The 24480-nt window shown below is 31.8% G+C and overlaps 1 protein-coding gene across 1 annotated transcript; it reads right to left on the reverse strand.

Moving 5' to 3' along the window:
- Positions 1-19812: 19812 nt before the first annotated feature.
- Positions 19813-21355, reverse strand: LOC135129818 (uncharacterized). Its single transcript, XM_064057114.1, has 3 exons — positions 21313-21355; positions 20213-20435; positions 19813-20155 (listed from the first exon to the last, which is right to left on the reverse strand). The coding sequence occupies exons 1-3, from the start codon at positions 21353-21355 to the stop codon at positions 19813-19815; spliced, it is 609 nt and encodes a 202-aa protein (XP_063913184.1).
- Between the last annotated feature and the right edge of the window lie 3125 nt (positions 21356-24480).

Consider the following 24480-nt stretch of genomic DNA (forward strand, 5'->3'; position numbering starts at 1 on the left):
AAATTTACCACTTGATTAATGAAATTTTAATAGTTCCAAATGTAGTCAGACGTGATTAGATTATAAGTCAGTATCCTTCATCATTGCGACTCTAATCGCCTGTTCTGCACAAAAGTTGTGTTTGCACTATACCCAGTGTTTTCGCGACTATTCAATTTCATATTTATGCAAGATTATTGTAACAGTTTACATTGGTATGTATCAAAAGGCAAACATAAATTTTTACTTTGTGGTTTAAATAATATGATGATGATAATAATAAACATAGACACACGATTCTAAATGCCATGCAATTGAATAAAATGAATTGGAGTTGGCTGTGTGACTAATTGTATAGGTGGTAGTATTTATTGCCCGTTATCTTTACGGGGCCATGTGTTCATATATGTCAACACCTAGTGACAAAAAGTAGTTAATTAAAGATTATGTTAACATTAAATTGCTTCAAATGAGGACAGTAGTACTCCCAAACCTTGAAAAGCAACGCCAACTCTAATTCGTTTTATTTTCGATGATACAGTGTAGGCAATAAAACTGACTTTTTCAGTTTCTTTTTTATGTAACAGTCATTTTGTCCTTTTTTACTGCACTCGCATAATGTTTTAATAATGTACGGTAAAACAGTGTTTAGTGTAATATAGAATAAAATTGTGTGTAATAATGATAAGCGTTTGGGTTAAGATATGCTCATCTGCTTCATTTTTAAACAGTCTTTAGTTGCAGTCTTTCAACTTTAGTTTGAAATTAAAAAAAAAATACATATTTGCATTAATTAGATAAATCCGAAAATAGTCTTAACTAGCATTATCTAATTTCATAAAAAAGGACTTTAGAAAAGAAAAAGTAAAGGTATGAGAGAACAAATGCACTTCTTTGGAGATTTATGGGATTTGGGAACGATACTTCAGTTCTTGGTTCAAATCAGGGTTAACAAACATTGATTACATTTTATCAAATCTTTAACCAATAACCTGAATTTCTGTAGAATGACTTTGTTTAAGTATACTTGGTATCATAAACGATATAGTTAGTAATTCAAAAGAGCATGCGCAAGAAAGTATATTTTTTCATATTTTGTAATTTGTATATACCGTGGATTAAATTGTTTATAACTTCTTGTTTTATTTACATTTTGCTTTTGAAAGTTGTTTTTTTTTGTTAAATGAAAAATATGGTAAGTAAAAAAAGGGCAAATATTTATTCTAGCGATAGTGACTTAAACGACGAGAAAATTTATTAATTCTATCGTACGCTTTGGACGAATTCGTAAAATTCCCGGAAAAGATTTTAATTATTGGAACGACGAAGAATTTTATTGTTGGTTCGGGCTATCAAATGAAACAGTAACAAATCTGGATCAATTCAGTGGAAGTACATACTTAATAGTATTAAAAACACTCGTATATTTTGCCACAAGCAGTTCCTAACCTGTGATTGGGGATTTTGGAGTTCACAAGATTATTGTAGGAAAAAGAAAATCAGAGTGAGTGAGAGAAAAAAGTTGTCACAAAAATGCTACGAATACTCGTATGTTATAATATTTTATATTTATATTTTATTATAAGAACTGGAGATTACAAGAGCTTCAACTGCTTCTTCATTATTTCATAATTTTTTTCCTTTCTTTACTGTTTTTTTAAGTATCTTGTTTTAATATCGAAATATTCTTGTTTTCTTCAGCAAACGCATACCACTTTAAATTAATACTTGTCCAGAATTTCTGTGAATTCGAAAATTATGAACCACATTTTGTGGGGGTTACTCACTGTTCCATAACATTTGTGGCAATGAAAGTTTATTTTTTGGGTAACCATATTTTTTTTATTTAACTCACAGCTGAAATATCGGGCTTAGTGCCATTATTTAAATTTAATTCGCCAAAATTTTGAAGATTTTTTGTAATTATGGGGATTTTAGATTGTTGCAAATTTCATTACATTAGGGCTACATTTTAGAAATTTGGAAAGCTTTAATTTAACAACTGCTTTTAAATTGCTAAATGCTTACTTAAGCATATGTGTTTAGATTACATAGAATATTCTCCAAACGCTTGTTTTATTAATAGACAAATTTTTGTTGACTCTTTTCCTTAATATTTTCTTTTTAATTTTAATAATATATAGAAAGATAATTAGCTTTGAGCTAATATAAGCTCTACTCTTAAGAAATTAGATAGACCTAGTTATTGTAGACTTCGACAAAACATTATTAAAATTTTATTTGTAAAATCGCTAATTTTTCTCATTTATCTTTACATTTACTCAAAACTCCAAAAAAATTTAGGAGCCATGTTATATATGTTAGTTTACACATTTGTCCAACTGCAAACTTTTTATTTAAACTAGCCTAGAACATAACGTTGTTTTAGTCTAATTGAACTCTAAGGTATTGTAATTTTGAAAATATTGTAAAAGCTTAAGTGCTAAAAGTTACAGTATAATTTTTTGATTTATAAAAAATTCTTATGTAAATTTTATCCGAAATAAAATCAGTTTCACGATGATTTTTTTTCGTACTTTTCTAAATATATGTGGAAGTGGACAGTGGGAAAATTGGTACAGGTTGGTAGCAGAGCAGTGGGTGACTTGAGTGAGCATTATCGCGAAGACCTTGCGTGCTTTGTGCACGATCGTGCCAATTACCGGCTGTAAAGTGTTCGAAATAATAAAACAAATAAAGCCGAAACGTCGGCTTTTTTATTCCGGAATAAGCTCCGGTACGCCTGTATGTTATGAAATAAGCGAAAACTACATTCACTATCGCCGGGTCTGGACAATATCTTGTCTCATTGTTCATAAGCACTGTGGTTTTCTTTTAATTGGCAATAATTTATAAGTAAAGCATATTCAGCCTGCCATTACCATCAAGGACGTGCATACTGTATGTTAATCGAATGGTATCCGCTTTTAACAATAAACCGAGGAAACTTTACTGCATCGAGGCGAGTTTCTCTTGTTACGTAAATTTTTTGTTATGTGCGTATGGTTGGTGTTCCACCCGGTATAGTAATTTTAATAGTAGTATCAGATATCAAAGCGCAGTTTAATTAGCATAACAATGAATGTTATTAAAACTGTAATCCATATAAAAATTCTAATTAACTTTAATTTCTTTTCAGATAAATAGGAGTACAAGCCGTAAAATCGAGTTTTTGCCACTTTTAGTATGGTAATACATTCATTAGGATTATTTTTATCGCGATTTCCTGTCAAATGTTCAACTCAAAAGAGTCATCTGCATGAAAAATGTCTACGCATTATTACATAAATTACAAAACGATATACATCTTCAAATTTTATACAAATTACGTGAAACAATCTCAATTCGTTGCTAAATTCTAAAGTTAACAGCTTATTGATGAATTCGATGAAAACCAATGTTAGAATTAATATTGTTTTTGAAAAGAGCTACAATGTAGAAAACATGAGTTTTTTTAGTTTCCTTAAGTAAACTTGTAATGTTAATTTTTTCACAAGTTATGAATTTTACGCATTTTTGATTTTTCTGATGTTAATTGAAACTTATTAAAGATCAAGAGTTATGAGTAATTACGATAATATAATACAACCAGTTCAAATAATTTGAATTACTGTTACTACATGAAGTTTATGACTAGGGGAAATATCATTACATAAGCATTTTTAGAAATATTTTATGTCTGACAAAATACAAAAAGCTTTTTTGCGTCATTTTTCATGCGCTATTTATTATCTTCCAGCACCCAGGGAAGTTTTATATAACTTACTTGATTATGATTACTTAACTATAAAGAGGGGATTTTTGCTCAGTAGAAGTGGATAAAAATGAGCAATACTAAAAACTATATGGAAATTTTATTTTGAAACATCAAAATCTGAAAAAGTTAGTCCCATTGGTAATTAAGTATAACTTGAATAAAACAGTCAAAAGTCATAATAAAGTGACATAAATAAAGTGATAACGAAATTGTACCACAAATTTTTTGATGTTCACCTATTCAATATGATGAAGAATGAACAAAACTAGTGAAGTAGGTATACCTACTCACTACATCAACATTTGTCTTGATAAAATTTTAATCAAATCTTCAATGTGGGCTTTTAATAAAGTGTAAAATTCAATTGTAAAAAAGTTTTTAGGATAATCGATATTCCACGAACAACATGACTATAATTTTTAAATTATCCTTTCCGAAAATATCATTATAGAATTATATATTCCGTTTACCTGTTTTGTGAGGATTTATGTGCTTTCGGTATAATCATCAAACACACTTTGTTCAGAACACTGGGATATACTTTACTTCACTTGCAACAGTGTCATGCGTTATCATTACATGAATTTTTTGATATCCTTCATCAGAAAATTCTCTTGATAAATTTTAATAACAAATTGTTATACAGTTTGGATATTTTGCGAAGATCTGGATGCCAAAGGTAAAAAATCAAGGCGGATTCATAAGCCACAAGTACATGATATTCTTAACATACATATAAAATTTGACAAAAATCGGTGCGGTAGTTTCGATTTAGACAAGAGACGAACTAAAGACCTATTTTTCTGTACTCTAGAAAACGACAAGAAAACATGAAAGTAGCCGGATGAAACGTATTACAGTACCTATTTTCTTGATTTATGCTCGGGAAGTAAAAAGGTAAAAGAACCAACATTAAAAATTATCGCTTACTTGTATCATACTAGCCCTTTTAACTGAATATAGCTTTTCTACTCTTAAATCGGTAATCTCCTTACGACAAGATGAAGCATGTTACAAGCTTATCTATCTTGGCTAATTAAATTTATGATGAAGCTTTAGAAGAATGTTATCAAGTCGATTTATACAGATTTTCGATACAGTCGATCATGATTTTCGAGTTTCTAAATTAAAGGGTTGTTAATTTAAGGTGCACATTCAGCCAGCTATTTCGGTCCTATTTTATTTTCCTTCTTTGTAAATGATCTAGTCTACCAGTTAGGCAATTCGTTACTATTCGCTGACGATAAATGCAAAGTGATAACTTTTTCACGGAAATCGAATCCTATTGCTTAGTCTTACCTACAGTTTAAATTGGATAATTCTCAAACGTGTTTTTCAATTTAATGATTTGGAAGTTGTCTACGACTCTGAATTGCGCTTACTGCTCACATTGACAATATTATTTACAAGTCTTTTAGGACATGTGGTTTTAAAAGGTAAACTAACGACTTTTCTAATATTATCTGTTTGAACAAATTGTACATTTGTTTAGTTCGACTCATTTTGGAAAATTCTCACGTCATTTCGCTTTCATTTTATCCCTAGCGTATCGCTCGTCTTTAAATAGTTACTTACTTTTCAAAATGAGTGTTGCCAAAGATGATCATTCTTACGATCATAAATCGAATCTCTCTTTGGGTTCAAATATATCGCAGTTGTATAGACTGTACCGAATTAGTTATTTTATTTAACACCAAAATCAATCGTACATCGTACTCATTTTGCTTTTTTTTTTTTTTAATATCCTATTAGACATTTGTTGGATAGTATTAAATTATTATTATTATTACTAGTATTATGTATGTACTTATAAAAATAAAACTGCTACGTAGGTAGCTTGATTTTTGAGGAGGCAATTTATTTTGTTTTATTAATAATTTAGAAAAACTTCCGTTATCCTAATTTCTATTACCTAGAATATTACTATTTTGTTGCTGTTGTCGTTCATTAGTTTGTGTAAGTATGTGTTGCAGTAAAACATAAATTTAAGTATATACTTATTTAAAATACGTAAGCCGGTTTACCATGAAAACTGAACTAAACAGAAAAAAAAAATGTTTCGCGAAAAAAAAGTTTCGCCTCTGGTATGGTTGACATACTGAATTACCGTGCTCTTTTGCCTTATTCTTAACCCTGCTCCTGAAGATCCCACTTACGAAAGTGTGCGAAACGTTGAGCCCAAAAACTCAATTTACACGGTTCCAACCCGGAAAACGATCATGTATTGATTCCGACAGTGGAAACTTCCGAAATTATTTTTTGGAGTTCTTTGATGCTTTGTGGTCTATATTAACCTAAACTTGATTTTTAGATAACTTTACAGACAAAAGTCAACTGGAGTTAAATCGGGTGATCTAGTTGGCCACTCAACTCCTCCCCTTCGTCCTATTCATCTTCCAAGAAAAGTTTTATTCAAGTAGTGTCATACTTGACGTCGGAAGTGAGGTGGTGTACCATCTTGTTGGAACCAGGTGGACTCTGCAGGTAAACTGGGGTTTACACAGTTGGGAATTATTTTTCTAACTGGAGGAATAATACTTTGTTGCAAAAGTTGGAGGTATTTCTCAGACGTTAATGAAGAAGGAGCCTACAATGTGGCGACAAACATTAATTTTTGGGGAGTACTGCGTATGAAAATCCTCGATCCAGTGCAGATTTGTATTGGATATACAGGGTGCGCATCCAGGTTTGGACATAGGGAATTAACATGGGAATTGGTTTTTATTTTATACTCCTAATACCTTCCTGGATCACTTTAAAGCTATTATTGAATGATGCATTTGTGGAGGTAAAGGAGGCCTATCGGCCAGTATTTTTTTTTAAATCGTTACATGGAGCTCATTTATTGTAAAAAGGTTTTAAAAACCGTATTTTGAAATTCGCGGTAGGCCCGATTTGTCGCGAAACGTTCCGTCTTAGTTTGACGATCGCGTCTTTGGATTAGCCATGGAAAATCGAAATGTCAAAGTGAATTTTCGATGCTCACTCAGAAATCACTGAACAACTCAAATTGATTTATTTTATCCAGTGTGATGAATATTGTAGGACTAATTAAACGGAATAAACCCACAAATTGATCCATTCATTGGTGGTGGGTGCAGCACATCAATCCCTACACGAAACTCTGTGATGGTAGTGTGCGACACCGTCAAACGAGCCATTTCCGACTACACTCAGGCCCGCATCCAAAAGACCGGAGATGAAGACCTTCGAGCAGATCGTCTTCCTTAATACCTCCAGCGGCAGCATTGTAACATATCTTGAGGGCCAGTCAAGGTAGTGATTTACTGGCGCTGCCTCACTCAGTAATCACGGAACAACTCAAATTGAATTATTTTATCCAATGTGACGATTATTGTAGGACAATTTAAACGGAATAAATGTACAAATTGCACAAAATATTTTATGAGGTTATGTTGCCATGCTTTTTCTTATCGTGTAATAATAACATTTACCACCTAAACAACAGATGCACTTTTGAAGAGAACTTTTTAATAAACCAATAAATAAAGACAAATTACAAAACTTAACAATTGTTGATGAATGAAGTAACGAAATATTGTACGAATCTGGAGTAGTGCACTATTGTCAAGAATTGCTTAAAAAGACCGTCAGCTGCTGTACAGTAAGTAAGTCGATCTTCAAAACTCGTACGCGTGTTGACCAGAATTTAAGGTGAAATCTGAAGGCAACATTGCTGGATTGCTTGTTTCAGCGCGTCTCTGTTGGTGTAACCTGTATTATTCGAATACAGACGGTCGTGAAGAAATTTCCAAAGAAAAGAATCACAGGAATTTAGATCCTGCAAATGCGCAGGACAATGTGGTGGTCCAAACTTTCTAATCCAACGTTGCAGGAAAATGCTAGTTCAAAAAAAAGCAACATTTATTGGTGCTGTAGGGCTGGAAATTCGGGCTTGCATATAAAAGACCTGCTGCAGATGCCGCACCCTTCGAATCCCAGGAAGTATTTGCTAAGCAGTTAATCCAGATTCGATGAAAAACGGTCCAATGACATGATGCCCTAGTAGCCCCAGCCATACAATGAAAGTTGCACGCTATTGATTTCAGAGGTCATGGACCATGGAGGGTTCTGTAATGCCCAAATTTGATCGTTCGGACTATTAGAATATAATAAGATAAATGTTCCTCAAAAGGGGTCCACCAGTCTAGATTCTCTCATGTGTCCCTTCGCAAGAGTCCACACGTGAGAAATAGTCCTCAGGCTTCAATTTTTTGTCATTATGCTTTTTGTAACTCTTCTATCCCATCTGTTCAAGATCCCTAGAAAACGTGCCTACTTGATTTTATGTAATTTTTATTACCATTGAAAATAAATGTAACTTTGTTTTGTGAAATATTGTAAAGTTATAAATACAATAAATAAATAAATAAAAACATAATACAAAAGTTTCTGAATCCCAAAACACATTCGTAATAAAGAAAAATATTTTAAAATGTTGATGAGTCAAATGTTCTGTATCTCTCTTTCATTTTTTGTAACGAACATGCTTCCAGGCGGCATAAATTCTATTCCTGCGTAACAAATGTAAAATCAATTGAATTCAAATTCAAAGTTTCCAAAAAACCTTTGATTTCTGTCCATTTCATGAACAAACGAGTATGTAGATGCATCTTATAACATTGTCATGAAAGTTATTACTCAATGATTAAATTAACCATTGAATAACAAGCATTTTTATGAGATTTTAGTAATTAAAACTATACCAGCAGTAGCAACATAATCTAATAAAATATTTTGGGCAATATATGTATTTATTCCGTTTAAATTGTCCTACAATAATCATCACACTGGATAAAATAATTCAATTTGACATTTCGATTTTCCATAGCTAGTTCAAACACGCGATCGTCGAAATGGGACGGAACGTTTCTCGACAAATCGGGCCGAGCGCGAATTTCAAAATATCGTTTTTAAAGCCTTTTTACAGTGAATGAGCGCGATGCAACGATTTGAAAAAAATACTGGCCGATAGCCCTCCCTTACCTTCACAAATGCATCACTCAATAATAGCTTAAAGTGATCTGGGGAAATATTATAAAATAAAAACCAATTTCCTATGTTAATTTCCTATGTCCAAACTTGGATACGGCACGCTGTATGTATGGTTATGACAAATAACATGCCTATTTAAACAAAAAGTAGACTCATCAGAAAATAATAATTGGTATATTAAGTTGTCTCCTGCTCTATTCTGTCTCCCATTATTTAGCAAAATTCGATTCTGCGGTCAAAGTCCTCATTTAATTTAATACTTGTAGTAAATGAATTTTGTATGAAATATATTTTTCCCTTTTGAGTATTTTTTAAACTGAACCTCTACTCATATTTTGGTTTAATACCAATTGCTGCACTGAAGTTTTGGATTTTCAGTTACATCTAACATGATATTTAAAGAGTCTTCAGGTTCTTTGACAATTTCTAACATTATCAGTTTAGTTAAATCTGTGCAATGTTTTTAAAACCCTCGACCTAGAGGCTTGTTCTCGAGTGGGATGAGTTTCATTAAAAAGTGCTACTACTTCAGCATTGCTTGGACGTCTGTCGTCATAACCTACCGTTATCAAGATTTCTATTCATTCAGTTTCTGTTAATTGTGACATTTTATCTGTTATTGAAATATTTTTTATTTTTAAATTTGGATATAGCAGTTTGCGTTACAGTACATTGACAATTCGATGACAGTATTTTCAAAGTTAACAACAATTTTCTATTTTAGAATTTATTTATAACAAATAATTTAGAATTTCATTTGTCGTTTTAGATAAAAAAGTGTACGCATGTGTTAGAGTTTTGAATTCAGAAAAGGTTCTTCTATTAAAAAAATGACTCATATTTAAAAAAAAATTAAATTAGGCTTGCATCCTGAAAACAAAAAAATTTTAAAGTTTAAAAAAATTACAGAAAATAGAGCTGGAGTATTTTTAAGTATAGCCCAAATTTCAAGAAGATCCAACTAACCGTTCCACAGATATTCAACTGCTTCCATACTTTTTAGCAACCCTGTATGTAATAAATAAATAAATCTTTACTGAAAAAAAATTCTCTGACACGTATTGTTTTTTAATATTAGAATTTCTTAAAAAAAAGTGAAATGTATTGAAAACAAAACAAAAATTGTGTGTAAATAACTATTACCGACTTTCTGATTTTAAAATCCCAATTTTGTAGCACTTGGTCGGTCCGATTTTTCAACACTTATTCAAGTGTATCAAATGCGTCCATCCGTTTTCTCACCTAGCGAATTTACTTAAACCAATCATGCTCATCGACACCAAATTCACTATTTAAGAGACAGGAACAACTTCTCATTGGTTTAATCTGGTGACCGAGCTATTTTTTGCGTTCGCAGCCAGTAAACACCAACACCAAGTTCTCGTACGAGCTTAAATCGTTCATAAATAAAATCGCATGCCTCTTGGTAAAACTGAAGCCGTTGAATATCTGGTGTATTAAATTTATATTATCTGGAATCTTGTCTTATCTCATTAGAGAAGACACATCATTAAAGAAGAAAACAGTGAGACAAGAACCAGGAGGATCGGATGCACGGATGCAGATTCTCAGCGTGCGGAAGGAGCGCTGCTTCTTCTCTGGTAACGTACGAGCATATTCAAATGAGAGGTCGTGTGTGCGCTGCCGGAGTCGACCACCCGCAAGAGGGCGCTTATCGCAATCATCTGCACAGGTTCGCTCCGGGCTTACCTCCTATCTGGTGACAATATCTACAATCTAGATCATGCACACACCTAGGATTTTAATATATGTAGGCGATGATCGTTCCACTTTACTTCGCGATGTACCGAGAAGCTACCCTTTGGGCAAAGATAGGCCCATTAGCACCGTCATGCTAATTCTGTACTAGTATTATCCAGTAATAATCTTGATATGGATATTCGTAGAGATTCCTAGTACACTGTGTTTTTTTTTTAAATATAATTTGTACAGTGAAGGGTAAAAGTATTGAACAACACGAATACAACTAAAAAGTTAAAGCTTTCAAAAATATTTTGAAACAGCAAACTAAAAAAAAATCTTATTCTGACAATTTCCGAAACTACCGGACCGATTGTTGTCAAATTTTATATGTGTACTATGAATATCATATATGTATGTAGATGGTAAAACGTAACCAAACTTTGTCTAATCATCCCCACCAACAAAATGTTCACGTAACTTCAAAATTGTGTTTAGTAAATGGGTTTTAAATTGCTTTGTAATAACATAGTCTTGTAGGTCTAGTTTATGAATCCGTGTTGAATTTTTACCCGAAAAGTCCAGATTTTTGGAAAAACAAATCAAAATTGTATAACAACATTTTGCAATTTAATTTTGAATCTGGAAAATCGAATAATTTGAAATCTTGCAGATGTTTTAGATGTTTTAAAGCTATCATAAGCATGGTAATTTTTTTATCAAAATATATTTACTTATCCACCCCAAAAAACGGATAACGTCACATGAAAATTTTATCTAATAAATCCTATCTAAAATGTACTAATTATTATTTATGATGAGTCTGTACTTGTGATTTATCATTTCATTAATATTTTTTAAATTTGTTTATACAAGGTGACTCAAAAATATTAAAAAATGACTGAATTTGTTTTATTGATTAAATCAGGAACTCCAAAACCGAATGCTTTGAAATCTTGCAGACGTTTTGAAGTTAAAGTAACCATGGTACATTTTAATCAAAATGTATCTGTTTACCCTCCCAAAAAAATGATGATGTCATCTCGAAATTTTGCCGAATAAAATATGCAAAATATGTATGATGAGTCTATACTTGTGATTTATCATTGAATTGATATTTTTAAAATTTTCTTATACAGGGTGACTCAAAAAAATTAATGAGTGAGTTAATTTATTTTACTCGATAAATCGGAAACTGGAAAACCAAATGCTTTGAAATCTTGTAAACGTTTGAAAGTTATCGTAGTCATGGTAAGTCGTTAATCAAAGTGTATTCATTTATCCCCTCCCAAAAATTTCATGATGTTATCTCAAAATTTTGCGGAATAAATAGTCTCTGAATTATGCAAAATATTATCACACTATACTTGTGACTTATCACCACATGGATATTTTTTAGATTTGCTCAAAAAAATTAATGAATGCATTAAGATATTTTATTGATCAAATCATTGAACGTCTCATGTCCGTTTGCACCAACGCATTGCAACTATACTAAAAATGTAAGCAATTCTTAAAAAGAGACAACCGTTGCATCAACATGAAACCGCTTCTTAGGGTGTTCTAAGAAGGGCTTAATTTAAGCCGACAGGTAGTGACGGCTTAAATTCTAAAGTTCTGCTTAACAATAAGAAACGAAAGAGCGCATGCTCGGTCGCTGTTGACAATCATGTTACACTTTGCATGTTACGATCATGCGCTGAAGATACCTCAGTTGCTAGTGTTGCCAATAGAAGTCCACATTACATTAAACTCCCTAACTAAGCATTGTCAAACAATTAAGTCCCACTTAAAATTAAACACTTCTTAGTTAAACAAAGTTTACGTCAAGCTTTTGTAATGGAAAAGCTCACTTGAAACAAAAGTGTAGTGCGCTTCTTTATGTTTACTTTGATATTACATACATATCTTTATTTAGACTTAATATAAGGGTTTAAAAAAAAAAATAAAATGTACGAAATCGAATCTTATAATTTTTCGAAAAAGCTGGATTTTTTTACTGTAGTTCAGGAGCGAAAAAAGTTCTGTTGAAATAACTTGAGGAACTGTTATGCAACGAAAGCAAAGTTTAATTACAAGTTCAATAGTATACTGTATAGTTCTGTTGTATATAATATAATTTTAGGGTTTTAGTCATTAGTCTTTGAGATTTTAATTAGTAATAAGTGGTAATGTATATGCATTAGTGTGTTTCCTTGTTGAACATTTATTATATATTGGAAATAAATTAACATTACTAGATGGAGGTATACAAAATAAGAGAAAAAGTGTTAGATAAGCTATTCTGCTCATCTTGGCTCCCTCGCATTCTAATTATAGATGGAATTGTATATATATAGTGTATTTCAACGGACTGGTGGCAGAAGATTGGGCATTTATCACGGGGTATTGAAAAAATCTTGCAAATAGTTTAATCTGCAAAATTCTAGACTTCTATCATTAAAAGTAGAAGATCTGTGAATTCTTATATAGTTATGACCATTTTTTTAAGCAAACATCTTGATGACCTTTGACTCAAAAATGTAGTTGTCATGTTTTTTTTTACAGACAATCTAAATTTGTAAATTTATAAAATATATATTTTGCATGTTCGAAAATAAAATTGTAAATTGTAGTGCTAAATGAGTTGTTTTAGACTGCGCTAATAGTTTTCAGAAGTTCAAGCGGAATGCGAATGTATAATCAGGCGAGGTGTAGTTTAGGAAATATCATTGTACCCTATAAAATTTTATTGACAATAACGAGACGGACAGTAGTACAGTAGCAAGAGATATTTACAACTTAAAGTTGTCGCGTGGCGGTAATCCCCATATGTTAGAAAGCAGAGTAATCCAGGTCTGGACAGGGACCATCGTTACTCACGAACAAAAATGAGCCATAAATATTTCTTACTATTGTACTACTGTCCGCCTTGTTATTGTCAATAAACTTTTATAGGGTACAACGATATTTCCTAAACTATAATATATATTTTTTTAATTTTCTGACTGTAGATGGACACATATTTATAATGTTATACTAAGTATATTAAAAAGTTTTATACGGTTCATTATTATTACACGAGTTCAAGTTTGTAAAACGAACCGCTTGTGACGAGTTTTTACAACGAATGAGTGACAGTTACCTTGTAAAACAGTTTTTTTTTAACACTATTTTTTTATTGAGGAAATTTAACGTCTTTATTTAAAAAAAATATCAAAATAAATTTAATTATTTTGCTAGTCTTAGTTGGCAGCCATGCAAGTTACTGTCAAATGTTGGCACATCGAACTCCGACAAGTGTGAAGTTTGACGTTAAATTAAAAAGAAATAAGATTTATATTCTCGTTCGTCCAATCTCGTTCTGGGTCATTTTTTCAGCAGATATCGTGTGCTAAGTTTATAGTTAGAGTAGAATTATTTTGAAAAGAACATATCGATAAAACGTCGCAGTAGACATAAAACAAACCAGATGAATCCACTTACAAAGGGAGGCGGAAACTGCACCGTAAGCCTTCGTTCCATATTCTGTTTTGCAAATACAAATACTTCATGGCTTAATCTAGCAGTCTACCGTATCGTCTGTTCGTGGTTTATAAATGTTTTTCGTACTTTATTTAAAATATTTTTTTAGAAGATTTTAATTTTGCAAAGCAAATGATACGCCACTGGTCAAAGCCTAAGTGACAAATTCTGTTTGTGTCATAATAAGTGTATCCTCTAGTGATGTTTATTGTTTAGAGCACTGAAATCGAAATTGAAATTTTGTTCGAAATGAGTACATTCGATAACAAAATAACAATAACTCAATCCCAGTAATGCCGAACTTAGTTAATAGTACTTAGTTTTGATTTAATAATCGAGTATCTTTATCTAAAACGTATACAGTGTATTCCGACAAAAAACAAGCTTTTCACACGCATGGTGTGATATTTCATCGGATTATTTGTTCAACATCCAATATTTGTGCAAATCGATTTTTTTCTAGATGTCAGTTTGGAGATGTATTCAATAGCAATGAAAAACATAAATAATAAACATATTTTGAAAGATATTTATTATTACTTTTTCTAAAGTCCTTTGAAAATTTTAAAATTGTAATTCCTGTATATATGTATATTCAACGTGTGGATGTTGAATATTAAAAAAGTGAATGTTGACTATTAAAAATTTGATGACTTTTATTGTCCAATATTCATTTTACTTGTTCAATATCCTACACAAGAAAAAAACAAAAAACGACTACGGAACGTTAAAACAGTCAACAAGGAATCTACCCCTTTTATAGAAACATTCAAAATTTCATAGTGTCTACAAGAAAATATTCAATGAGTAATTAATATGTATTCAAGAAGAATCTAGGTATGTAATTTTGTTATTTCTTATACTGAAGGACTGAAATTTACTGAATGCTTTGAAATACCGGGTGGCTATTAATGATTGAAACAATTCTGAATTATTGGGAACAATGTTACCGTGTCAGTACACAATTGTCAATTTTGAATAAGCTTCTCTAAAAACCCAATAAATATGTTTCCAACCTGACAAACAAAATCACAAACATTAATACTTAGTCACTTGGTATCTGTGTTAATTTTGATACAAAAAATAATAACTGAATAATCAATTATTCTTAAAAAATGGGTTGTCCCTTAATTTGTGTGTCCTGAAAAATTTAGTTTTTGAACAAGTAAGTACTAAGCCGACAATTTCTCAAAAAATATCCTGTGATCTAAGTTGTAATTTTAACAGGATATCCTGATTGCAACGCCGAATTAATTCGATATGACTAAGAATGATTTGCTTTTCCGTCTTTTAAAAGGTAGGTAAGAGTTATTTTGAGCAATTCATCAAAAATTTCAATTAGTGTGAAACCTGTAAGGGAAATCTAGGAGTTCCAGTCGCAGCGTGTAAAGAATGTAACTTTTGAAAATCTTGGCTTGGCGGTACAATTATCATGTTGACAATACAAAGACGAAACATAAAAACATGAAAGATATAAAATTTCATTATATGAAGAAGATAAGTCGATCTTGCAAGTGTAGATCTGAAAACAGCCACATAACCAACAGAATTTAAACTCAATACTCACTTTCCAATACTTACGGTTTGAAAGTTATTTAAAAAGATTACACATGGTAAAATAAGTTTACTAATTTGTTTTTTAGGGTTCTTATGATGAAAATCTATAAATAAATTTATAGCAACATAAAGTTCTAAATTTTACATTTTTTTTTCAGACCTGTCATCTATCTACATTCTCTGCACTTCAAATTTACTTCGAAAATGCATTCATCACATTATTATTGACGTGTCTTAAAATTGATAGGTATCATTATAGTTAACATGACATCTACTTACAGTATACATACATTGAGGGTAATTTGAATTACTTAATATTGAAATTAAAGCAATTAAAAATAATTGTAACCTATTCCTATAAATGTGTTTTATGTATATCAATTGTTAATTTTCATCACTCGACCCATAATGTATGTACATTGTACATATTCACCTATGAGTTGTGTATGTATTTTAAGTTGTGGTATTTGATTCATCTTATACTTATTTGGACCAGATGTGCATGAATAGCACTAAATCTAAATAAAAACTAAAAATTTTGCATTAAATAAAAGAAAATAAGGTCATGATGACAGGAAAATAGGTCAAATGCGTAATAAATTATGTAAATTGTCTTAAATATCTGTATCATATATTTTTTTATTTAAGACTGTAATTTGTTAGTAGTTGTAATACTAACTAAACTACTAATGGCAAACTCGATCAAATGTACGGCAACTGATGTTATACGTTATTTACAATGTTTATTATTGTTTATAAGGAAAATATTTTCAAACAAACTAGAGAATTCAAGGTCCAGACGAATTTAAAATGTGTCAAGTCTTGAAAAAAGTTTTCCCTATTTGAATTTAATTTTTAAAAAAGTTTGTGATGAAAATACAAACAAGTTTCCAAAAGGTGTTGGTTAATAGAGAATTTCCGTAATTTATTAAAGCATATTATAACATAATATTTGAGTTTAGGCAAAACAAAAAATATTTTAAATATTTTTGAAACCGTTTTTCTGTTTATTGTTACTCGAGAACAAACCGCTCCTTAATGTACTCTACACACTTCAGTACCTACCTTCCACTTTCAAAATATCTAAGCTTTCAAAATCCTTAAAGATAATCTAATAGAATAAGTCTTTTCAAAGATACATATTTGCAATATTTTGTAATTACAATCAATCAGGTAATATTGTCGTTACTAACAACAAACCGACTTTTGGGGTGCGTATTTTTATTTTGTCGTCAAATAACCAGTTTTTTTATACTCTTCTATCGTTAATGAATGCTTTTTTCCCAGTATGCATACATTTACTATATTGTGAATGTCATATATTGGACATGTCTCGCTGAACCGGGCTTCTACCTATTCTGACGCCTATTTTATGGTGACAGTAGTTTCTTTTTCCGTTTGGGTAAAAAATTATCACACCAAATTTGGTGTGTAGAATACCTGTTTTATCGAGCGAATAATTTCCATACATAAATAAAATCTTCACGCAATTTCTTTGCTTATACTTGAAATTCAACGAACATTCAGTGAATTAAAAAAATGCCGAAGCTTTGCCTACATATACGTTTTCAAATTTTGTATTCGTTTTATTCACTATCTGATATGAAACAAAACTGTACAGATATGATGAATAACTCATTTAACAAAACTTATTAGGATTTCTTCTAAAGTCTTATTCCAAATTAAATTACATAATATTTCCAATTGCAAGAAATTTGACGATATAATAATAAGAGATTAAAAAAAAAATACATAAAAAAATTATATTACGTTAAAATTTCGATACGATATTTTTTGAGGGTCAGGATATTTACACACAAATAAGAGAAAATGAAGTAGAATGTTTTATGGACTCGTAAATAAGCACATATTTTGTTGAGGCGGGTCAGTGTTCGATCTCGAAACCTGTTTAGGACCTTCTTGTATCGCACGAGATCCTTGTCTGGCTAGCCGAGTCTCCATTCATTTGCAAAAACGTTTTTATTTTCAGCGATGTCCAGTTCCGATAGGTCTTTAGATGGCATCACAACAGGATCGAAACCCACTGAGCTTTCCATCACATAATTTAAACAATCACATAAAACGAACGAAGTCAAATTACAGGAGATTTGTTCTCTTCAAATGGTCGGCAATAAAAATGTTATTGCTCTTAATTACTCAGAAGTGTAGCTCATATAAATAATGAAAATGTACAGGAAACAAGGGAATGTTGTTCTAATGCGCATACGGAACGCGGCTTCGGGAAAAAACCAGAAGCATTAAGAGATATCCCTACCTTGAATAATTAACTGGAATTTTCAGAAATGCAGCAAGAATTAGCCTTTATAGCGAGGACTCGGAGAAACGTTTCTTTGCACGTAGGTACAAAAAATAAACAGTAGAGTTTTCACGGTAAACTGTGAACACTCGAAGAACTTGACACCCCGATATTATTTGCTTAGTGTTGCTCATAGTTAATGTGGGGTGGCTCCAAAATAAAACTTTGGGCCGGTATCCAATTAAAGTTAATTGTCTTATAATAAAAATTAAAATGGTTTATAGGAAATGTTGGCCCAGAATTAATAACCAAAGTATATCATCATGGAATTCATTAATCAAAGCATCCGTCATAGTTCTCTGTAATTTGTGGCTAGCAGTTTAAAAATTCAACAATCTATAAGAATTAAAGCAAGTAGCCGAGGCCGGTGCTTAGCAATAATTACGAATTTGTGAACTCCTAAAATTTAAAAATGTAAACTATTCTCGAACGGCGCCAAATTATTTTTTTACCTGGCTGCTGATTACTCCTAAAAATATCTCTTCAGGCCGATAGCTTCCGACCCACCTCTGCTTCTTGTTTTCGTGGAAAACAAATTGTGGTAGAGGCAGTCGGACGGATGCATCAATCAAAATGCAAGGTATATTTTCAATGACAGGTCAAAATTTAGGTTAGAATAGGACTTTGTTTATAGGCTGCTCGCCGTTTTAATGACGCCACGCCGCAGAATGATTGCGAAATTATTAGTATTAGAGAGGATCCTCCGCATATCAATTTATTGTTGATTTATGATTATATTTTTATTTTTTAACAGAGTTGAATGCAATGTGCTTTTTTACTAGCTTTATGTAGATGTTATTTAAATTGAGGTAATTTTTATCTACAAATTACCGACTCGAATAAAATAATTAAACATTTCCTTTATGAAAATGTGCGAAGGGGGAGATACATGCGAACGATTTACCTGCTATAAAAAATTATCTTTTCATGTTATTAAGACATGCACGCTATTACAAAATTGTTTGACAACAGGTGGTGCTGCCGCGTAATTATCCAGACCTAGAGCGGCGGAATTTACACTGAAAAAAAGAATAAGGTGTATTTAAAACTGTACTTTTTTAACACAACTGTACTTTATTGGTGAATAGAACTGTTAACTTTTTACAGAAGAAAATCATCATAGAGCGTGCTGATGACGTAACTTGAAATACCAATTAGCATTCACGACAAAATATCAGATTTAAATGAAAAATGTAAAAATAAAAATTATATCGACATACTTAATTTTTTTTATTGTTTAGTGTGTCGCGTGTAATTAGCATGAATACTACTAATACTAACAGAAAAATAAAACATAACCAGGAATAGGTACATTGTACCAGATAAGCATTTTATCTAATGGAGTGAGCCGTTCCTGATTTAATCTATTAGATTGAATGTACTCATTCACTTATTTTTTTTGACTGACCTGTCTAAGCAAATTTAAAAAATACGAAGTGCTAAAACTCGTCACATTTTGGGTAGTCGGCAAAATTTTGAAATGACGTCATCAATTTTTTAATTATAAAATATATTTTCATTAAAAAGTGACCATGCTTATCATAACTTTAAAACATCTGCAAGATTTCAAAGCATTCGGATTTTTGTGAAATAATTTCTTCCAGTGTAAATCTTGACTTCAGGTCAAAATTGTTCTACCAGTACTCCTTCCCAGACATAAATGTTATCAAAGCTTTCCATCATTTTTCTGTTCCCAGTCATTCCCACTCCATTGAAGATTTTTATTCTTTTGCACCAATAATCATCATTTACTTCCTCCCATCAACAGGTACAAGGCGGCTGATCGCATCTTTGACGACGTTTTTGCTTAATTTCTTTTTTTTATATTCCTTTGTTAATTGTACTACATACTTTCAGTTGATTTATATTTGTGAAATATTACTTTATTTATTTGTCCTATAATTGGTTATTCCGTTGGACAATAAAGACTTTAAATAAAATATGTGAAATAATAATAGCAAAAATATTTACAATGGTTTTATTAACATCTCATTATATTAAAATCGTCGTTTCTTTGAATAATTTTTTTGCGAAGTGGTCCAGCGTCTTTATCCTGGTGACGTTTCCTTTTTTCCTGGGTTTTAAATGGCTCTGGAAACTGTGTCCGAAGAACTTTGCTGGCGTTGGAACCAAACAGTCTTCCGGATCCTTTCCTGGTTACAGAGAGTAATAGTCCCGGATTCAGCATCTCCTCTCGGCGTCTTCTTTTTTCCAACACTAGTTGGTCCTTGACGGACTTCCTCAAGACTGGATCTCCTTGGGTGATGCGTTCCCACAAGTCGTTGGATCTGGCAGCAGTCAGAAGCGAAGAAGGGTCCAAACACCTGAAACAAACGAAATATTAGTACAAAAATAATAGCAAAAATAAAAGTATGACTTACTTCAAAATGCTGGCCCAAAGCTCTACTGGTAAATTTGGCAGAGCAAATTCAACAGCGGGGACGAAAGGCAAAATTTTATACATCATGGAAGATTTTATCGTGCAAGCAGAGGATAAACTGAATAGGTAGTGATGAGCTGGGATATATATACCCGGTACGCGTTCCCCTTCCACTCGACAAACGGTGGAGTGGGAAGCGCTGTAGTGGGGATAGGGTGCGGACGCTGTAGGTTTAAATAGCTCATTTTTTAACTATTTGTGCTTCAAATTATATTGCAAAATGTTGTTTTATAATTTTGATTTCTTTTCCAAAAATCTGAACGTTGCAAGTAAAAACTCAACACGGAATCATAAATTACATGTATAGGACTATGTTATTCTGTACAATTTAAAATCCATTTACTATGTAATACTTTGAAGTGGCGTCATCACATTATTGATGGGGATGACTAAACAAAGTTTGGTTAGCGTTTTACCATCTACATGATATTTGTAATATACATATAAAATTTGACAGCAATCGGTCTAGTAGTTTCGGAGATTATCTGCCTAATAAAAATCCGGACAGACGGCAGACAGACAGACGGAAACGATTTCTTCGTATTGTAGAGGTCATAAAGGGTCGAGAAAACGTAAAAGTAGAGAGTCGGTCGACGGAGTCAATTGCAATTAATACAGGAAGTAAAAATATTGATTAAAAACTATAACTGTTTAAAAATATGGTTGGACAAAATTCCAAAACTTCTACGACTTTTTGACAAGACAGGGATCAAGCAAACCTTTCATGTGATTGGTTAATAGTTTCGAATTAGATCTTCAAATTGAAATAAGTTTGGCGTCTTTTTCAGTTCAAAACAATAAAGTGTGGTAAAATTAAAAATAAGAGTAACTGCATAATGTTGCGTCCTCGTTGTATTTAGTCACCGTTAGATTACAACTTAAGTATCTAAGCCTGAATTACCAGAATGTATGTTAAAACTATTGCTCTTTCAAAATTTTCCTCTGCAAAACTGAGTTTGATATGCGATGATTTTTGCCTTTTATGTCTAATGAACAGCACGTAAACTGCTCGATATGCGTAAATTTCAAGTAAAGACTAACCCTCTTTGTGTACACTACAGTTAGCCACCTCAAGGCTAATCATTCCGACGTGAGATTCAAGTTAACCATTGGACAGATGGTTTGCCCTTTTGCTGGACTTTCGTAGACTGGACGACAACAAATAACCTTCAAATGTTCCATAGACTCCTGGATTAAGATTCAGTTACAGTGTAAGTCACTAAACCTTAGTTAAAGCTAACATTTATTGTTTTTACTTCCTTACTTAAGTATTGTAATCGAGCCCATCGGCCGAATTGCCACTTTCATATTTTCTCGACGTGTCATGACCCCTAGGGTACGAAAAAAGTGGTCTCGCATTTCCGTCTGTCTCTCTGTCTGTCTGTCTGGTGTCTGTGTCCATTTTTATTAGACAAGTATTCTCCGCAACTACTGGACCGATTGTTGTCACACTGTGTATGTATATTAGGAATATCATGTAGATGGTTAAACCCTAACTAAAATTTGTCTAATCATCACCACCACTGTCATCTTTTTTTTAATTTTATAAAATAAGATACTGCTGCACTTGTGGTGGGCGAATCTGTCTCGAATTTTCATCTAGACAATTTTTGGAAAAAATTCAAAACTGAACAACAGTATTTTGCAATATAGCTTTGAAACTGCAAAACCGATTGCTCTGAAATCATGAAATATTTTAAGGTTATCGTAAACATGGTAAACTGTTAAACAAAATGTATTCGCTTATTCCCTCCCAAAAAATTGCTGACGTCATTTCAAAATTTTGTCGAATAAATCCTATAAAAAATGTGAAACATATAATGATCTATACTTGTGATTGATCATTGCATTAAAAAAAATTCAATTTCGTATACAGGGTGACTCATACAAATTTTTGAAATTTGGGAATATCATTAGTAATACATTGCACCTATCTAAAATGATATAAGTATCTTTGCAAAAATGCCGATGACGTCATCACAAGATTTTGTTAAGGGAAAACTCATTTGAAACGTACGCCCAGCACGCTTATTTACATTTACTATTTAACGTTACATACATATCTTTATTTTAATTTAAAAGGGTTCTCATAAAAAAAATAAAATTCGCGAAACCAAATTTTATAATTTCTCGAAAAAGCTGGATTTGTTTTATTGTATTTCAGGGCCGAGGGAAGTTTTGTCGAAATAACTTTCGACCAATTTTTTGTGTATAGTTAGCTATCTGAAGCTTAGTCGCTCCGACGGGAGGTTTAGGTGCACCACTGCACTGATAGTTTGGCTCTTTATGTGCTGTGATCCGGTCTATGCTATCATTGTTGTAGTATATTTATTACGTTCTTAAAAACAACTAAAGCTATAGCTTATAAATATAATGATAATTTTATTCCCAACAGGTTAAAATTTAAATATAAATGTGCAATTATTTGGTTATATTTATCATCACAAAACTTGAACAAAACATTTTATCTGATAAAAATAATAATTTCCAATGTTTTATAAATAAAATTTTGTTGTAGGATTAAACACCTTAATATTCTGTATGCTAGAATTTAAACCAAATGTTGGACAGCGGACAATAAATTTTTATATTTGCCACATTGTTTTCTTTCTAAGAGATATGAACAAAATGATGCAAGACGTGATTCGAAAAAATTGTATAGGTACATCAAGTTTATTACGAAGAATAAAGTCAATTTGGTCAAACCACTCGAAATCTTCTTAAAATCTGTGTAAATTACATGTGTTTGACCTAGATTATGTGAGATATCAGCAACTGTCGAGTTAGTTCAAACTAGTCTTTGTGGACATTTACTTAATAAATGCACGTTGACCAATTTATAATATAATAGATGTGGTTATATATACAGCAATGGTTCAAAACTTTTGTAAATTGCACAGTGAATCTACTGGAGAATAATTTTGAACATTGTTTGCGTTAGCTAGATCTACTCAAATTATCACAATCTTTAAGTAAAATCTAGGGGTTCTATTTATTGTTCCTTGGATGAATTAATTTTTGTTACATTCTAGAATTTTTAAAATTTTTGCTTCAGAGAAATGATTAATCGATACTATTGGTGAAATAAAAACATTTGATGTGATATATATTTTTGCATCTGACGAAATTAATATACTTTAAAAAATGTGGTAAATGCATTCACTTTAGAAAAGTTCCTTTCCTATTCCAAAATTTAGATGGATCATTTATAATTGAATATACGAAAAAATACGGATGTACTTTTCTTATACCACATGTTAATATAGTAGGTATAGTTCGTATGGTACCTAGTGTTCATCGGTGAATATTTTTTCGCAATAGTGATAATTAATTTTATCATTTTCTTCAAAGACTAAGGATTATCAAAGACAAGGTATACGTGAAGCACTTTTGTCTGGTAAATTTGAAAAATATTTTTTTAAATTGATTAGAGCTATGCTCCAAGTCTCTAGAATATTTAAAAATACAAACAATGTTGTTAAAGTCTGTGGCTGTCTTTTACATGTCCTGATGATGCGTAACTTATTTACAAGAACGCGTCGGCGTTTTTGTCACATTTTGTGTTCTCGAGGTGTTATCGTGTCGATTTAACAAGTAGACGACCTGTTATTTGATTATCTCAGAAGGGGCTCCTTTTCAAAAATTATTCAACAGTTTTTTTTCAAGTATATTCCCTACTAGGTAGTTTTTTTGCACTTCATATTCAAGGAAAGTTTGTGTATTTAACTTGATATTCTTATATTTTTTATTTTATTATTCCCAAACCACAAATATTTTGTCATCGAAAAAAAAACACACACACAATATTACAACATTGTAATAAAAATGCAGCGCAAAATAAGTTCAATAAGTATCTTGAAAATTACATACTTTCAAAATTTGTTTCGCTTAAAAGCCCAAACATGACAGGACGGTTAAAGCAGTATGAATGAGTCTGCATCCACATAAAACTTGTTACTCACTAATATAGTGTAGTGGCACCACAATAACATTATCTACAAGTCGAGGTGTTTTTCATCAATGAGTTGCTTCTTGTGACAGTAGTGACGTCGTTGTGATGGTCGGCCCCGCAAACACGATCAAAAGCTTCAGAAGGAGCGCCATGTAATTAACAATGTCCACTAACGAGACTTTGAGTGGCGTGTGAGTCGGCTCACACAATTATACCAACAATTAAAACTAATGAAAAATGAATTACAAATTACTTTC

Source organism: Zophobas morio, unplaced genomic scaffold, assembly GCF_036711695.1.
Source record: "Zophobas morio isolate AGI-343-1 ecotype UQ-CSIRO unplaced genomic scaffold, CSIRO_AGI_Zmor_V1 ptg000002l, whole genome shotgun sequence".
NCBI classification, from domain to species: Eukaryota; Metazoa; Arthropoda; class Insecta; order Coleoptera; family Tenebrionidae; genus Zophobas; species Zophobas morio.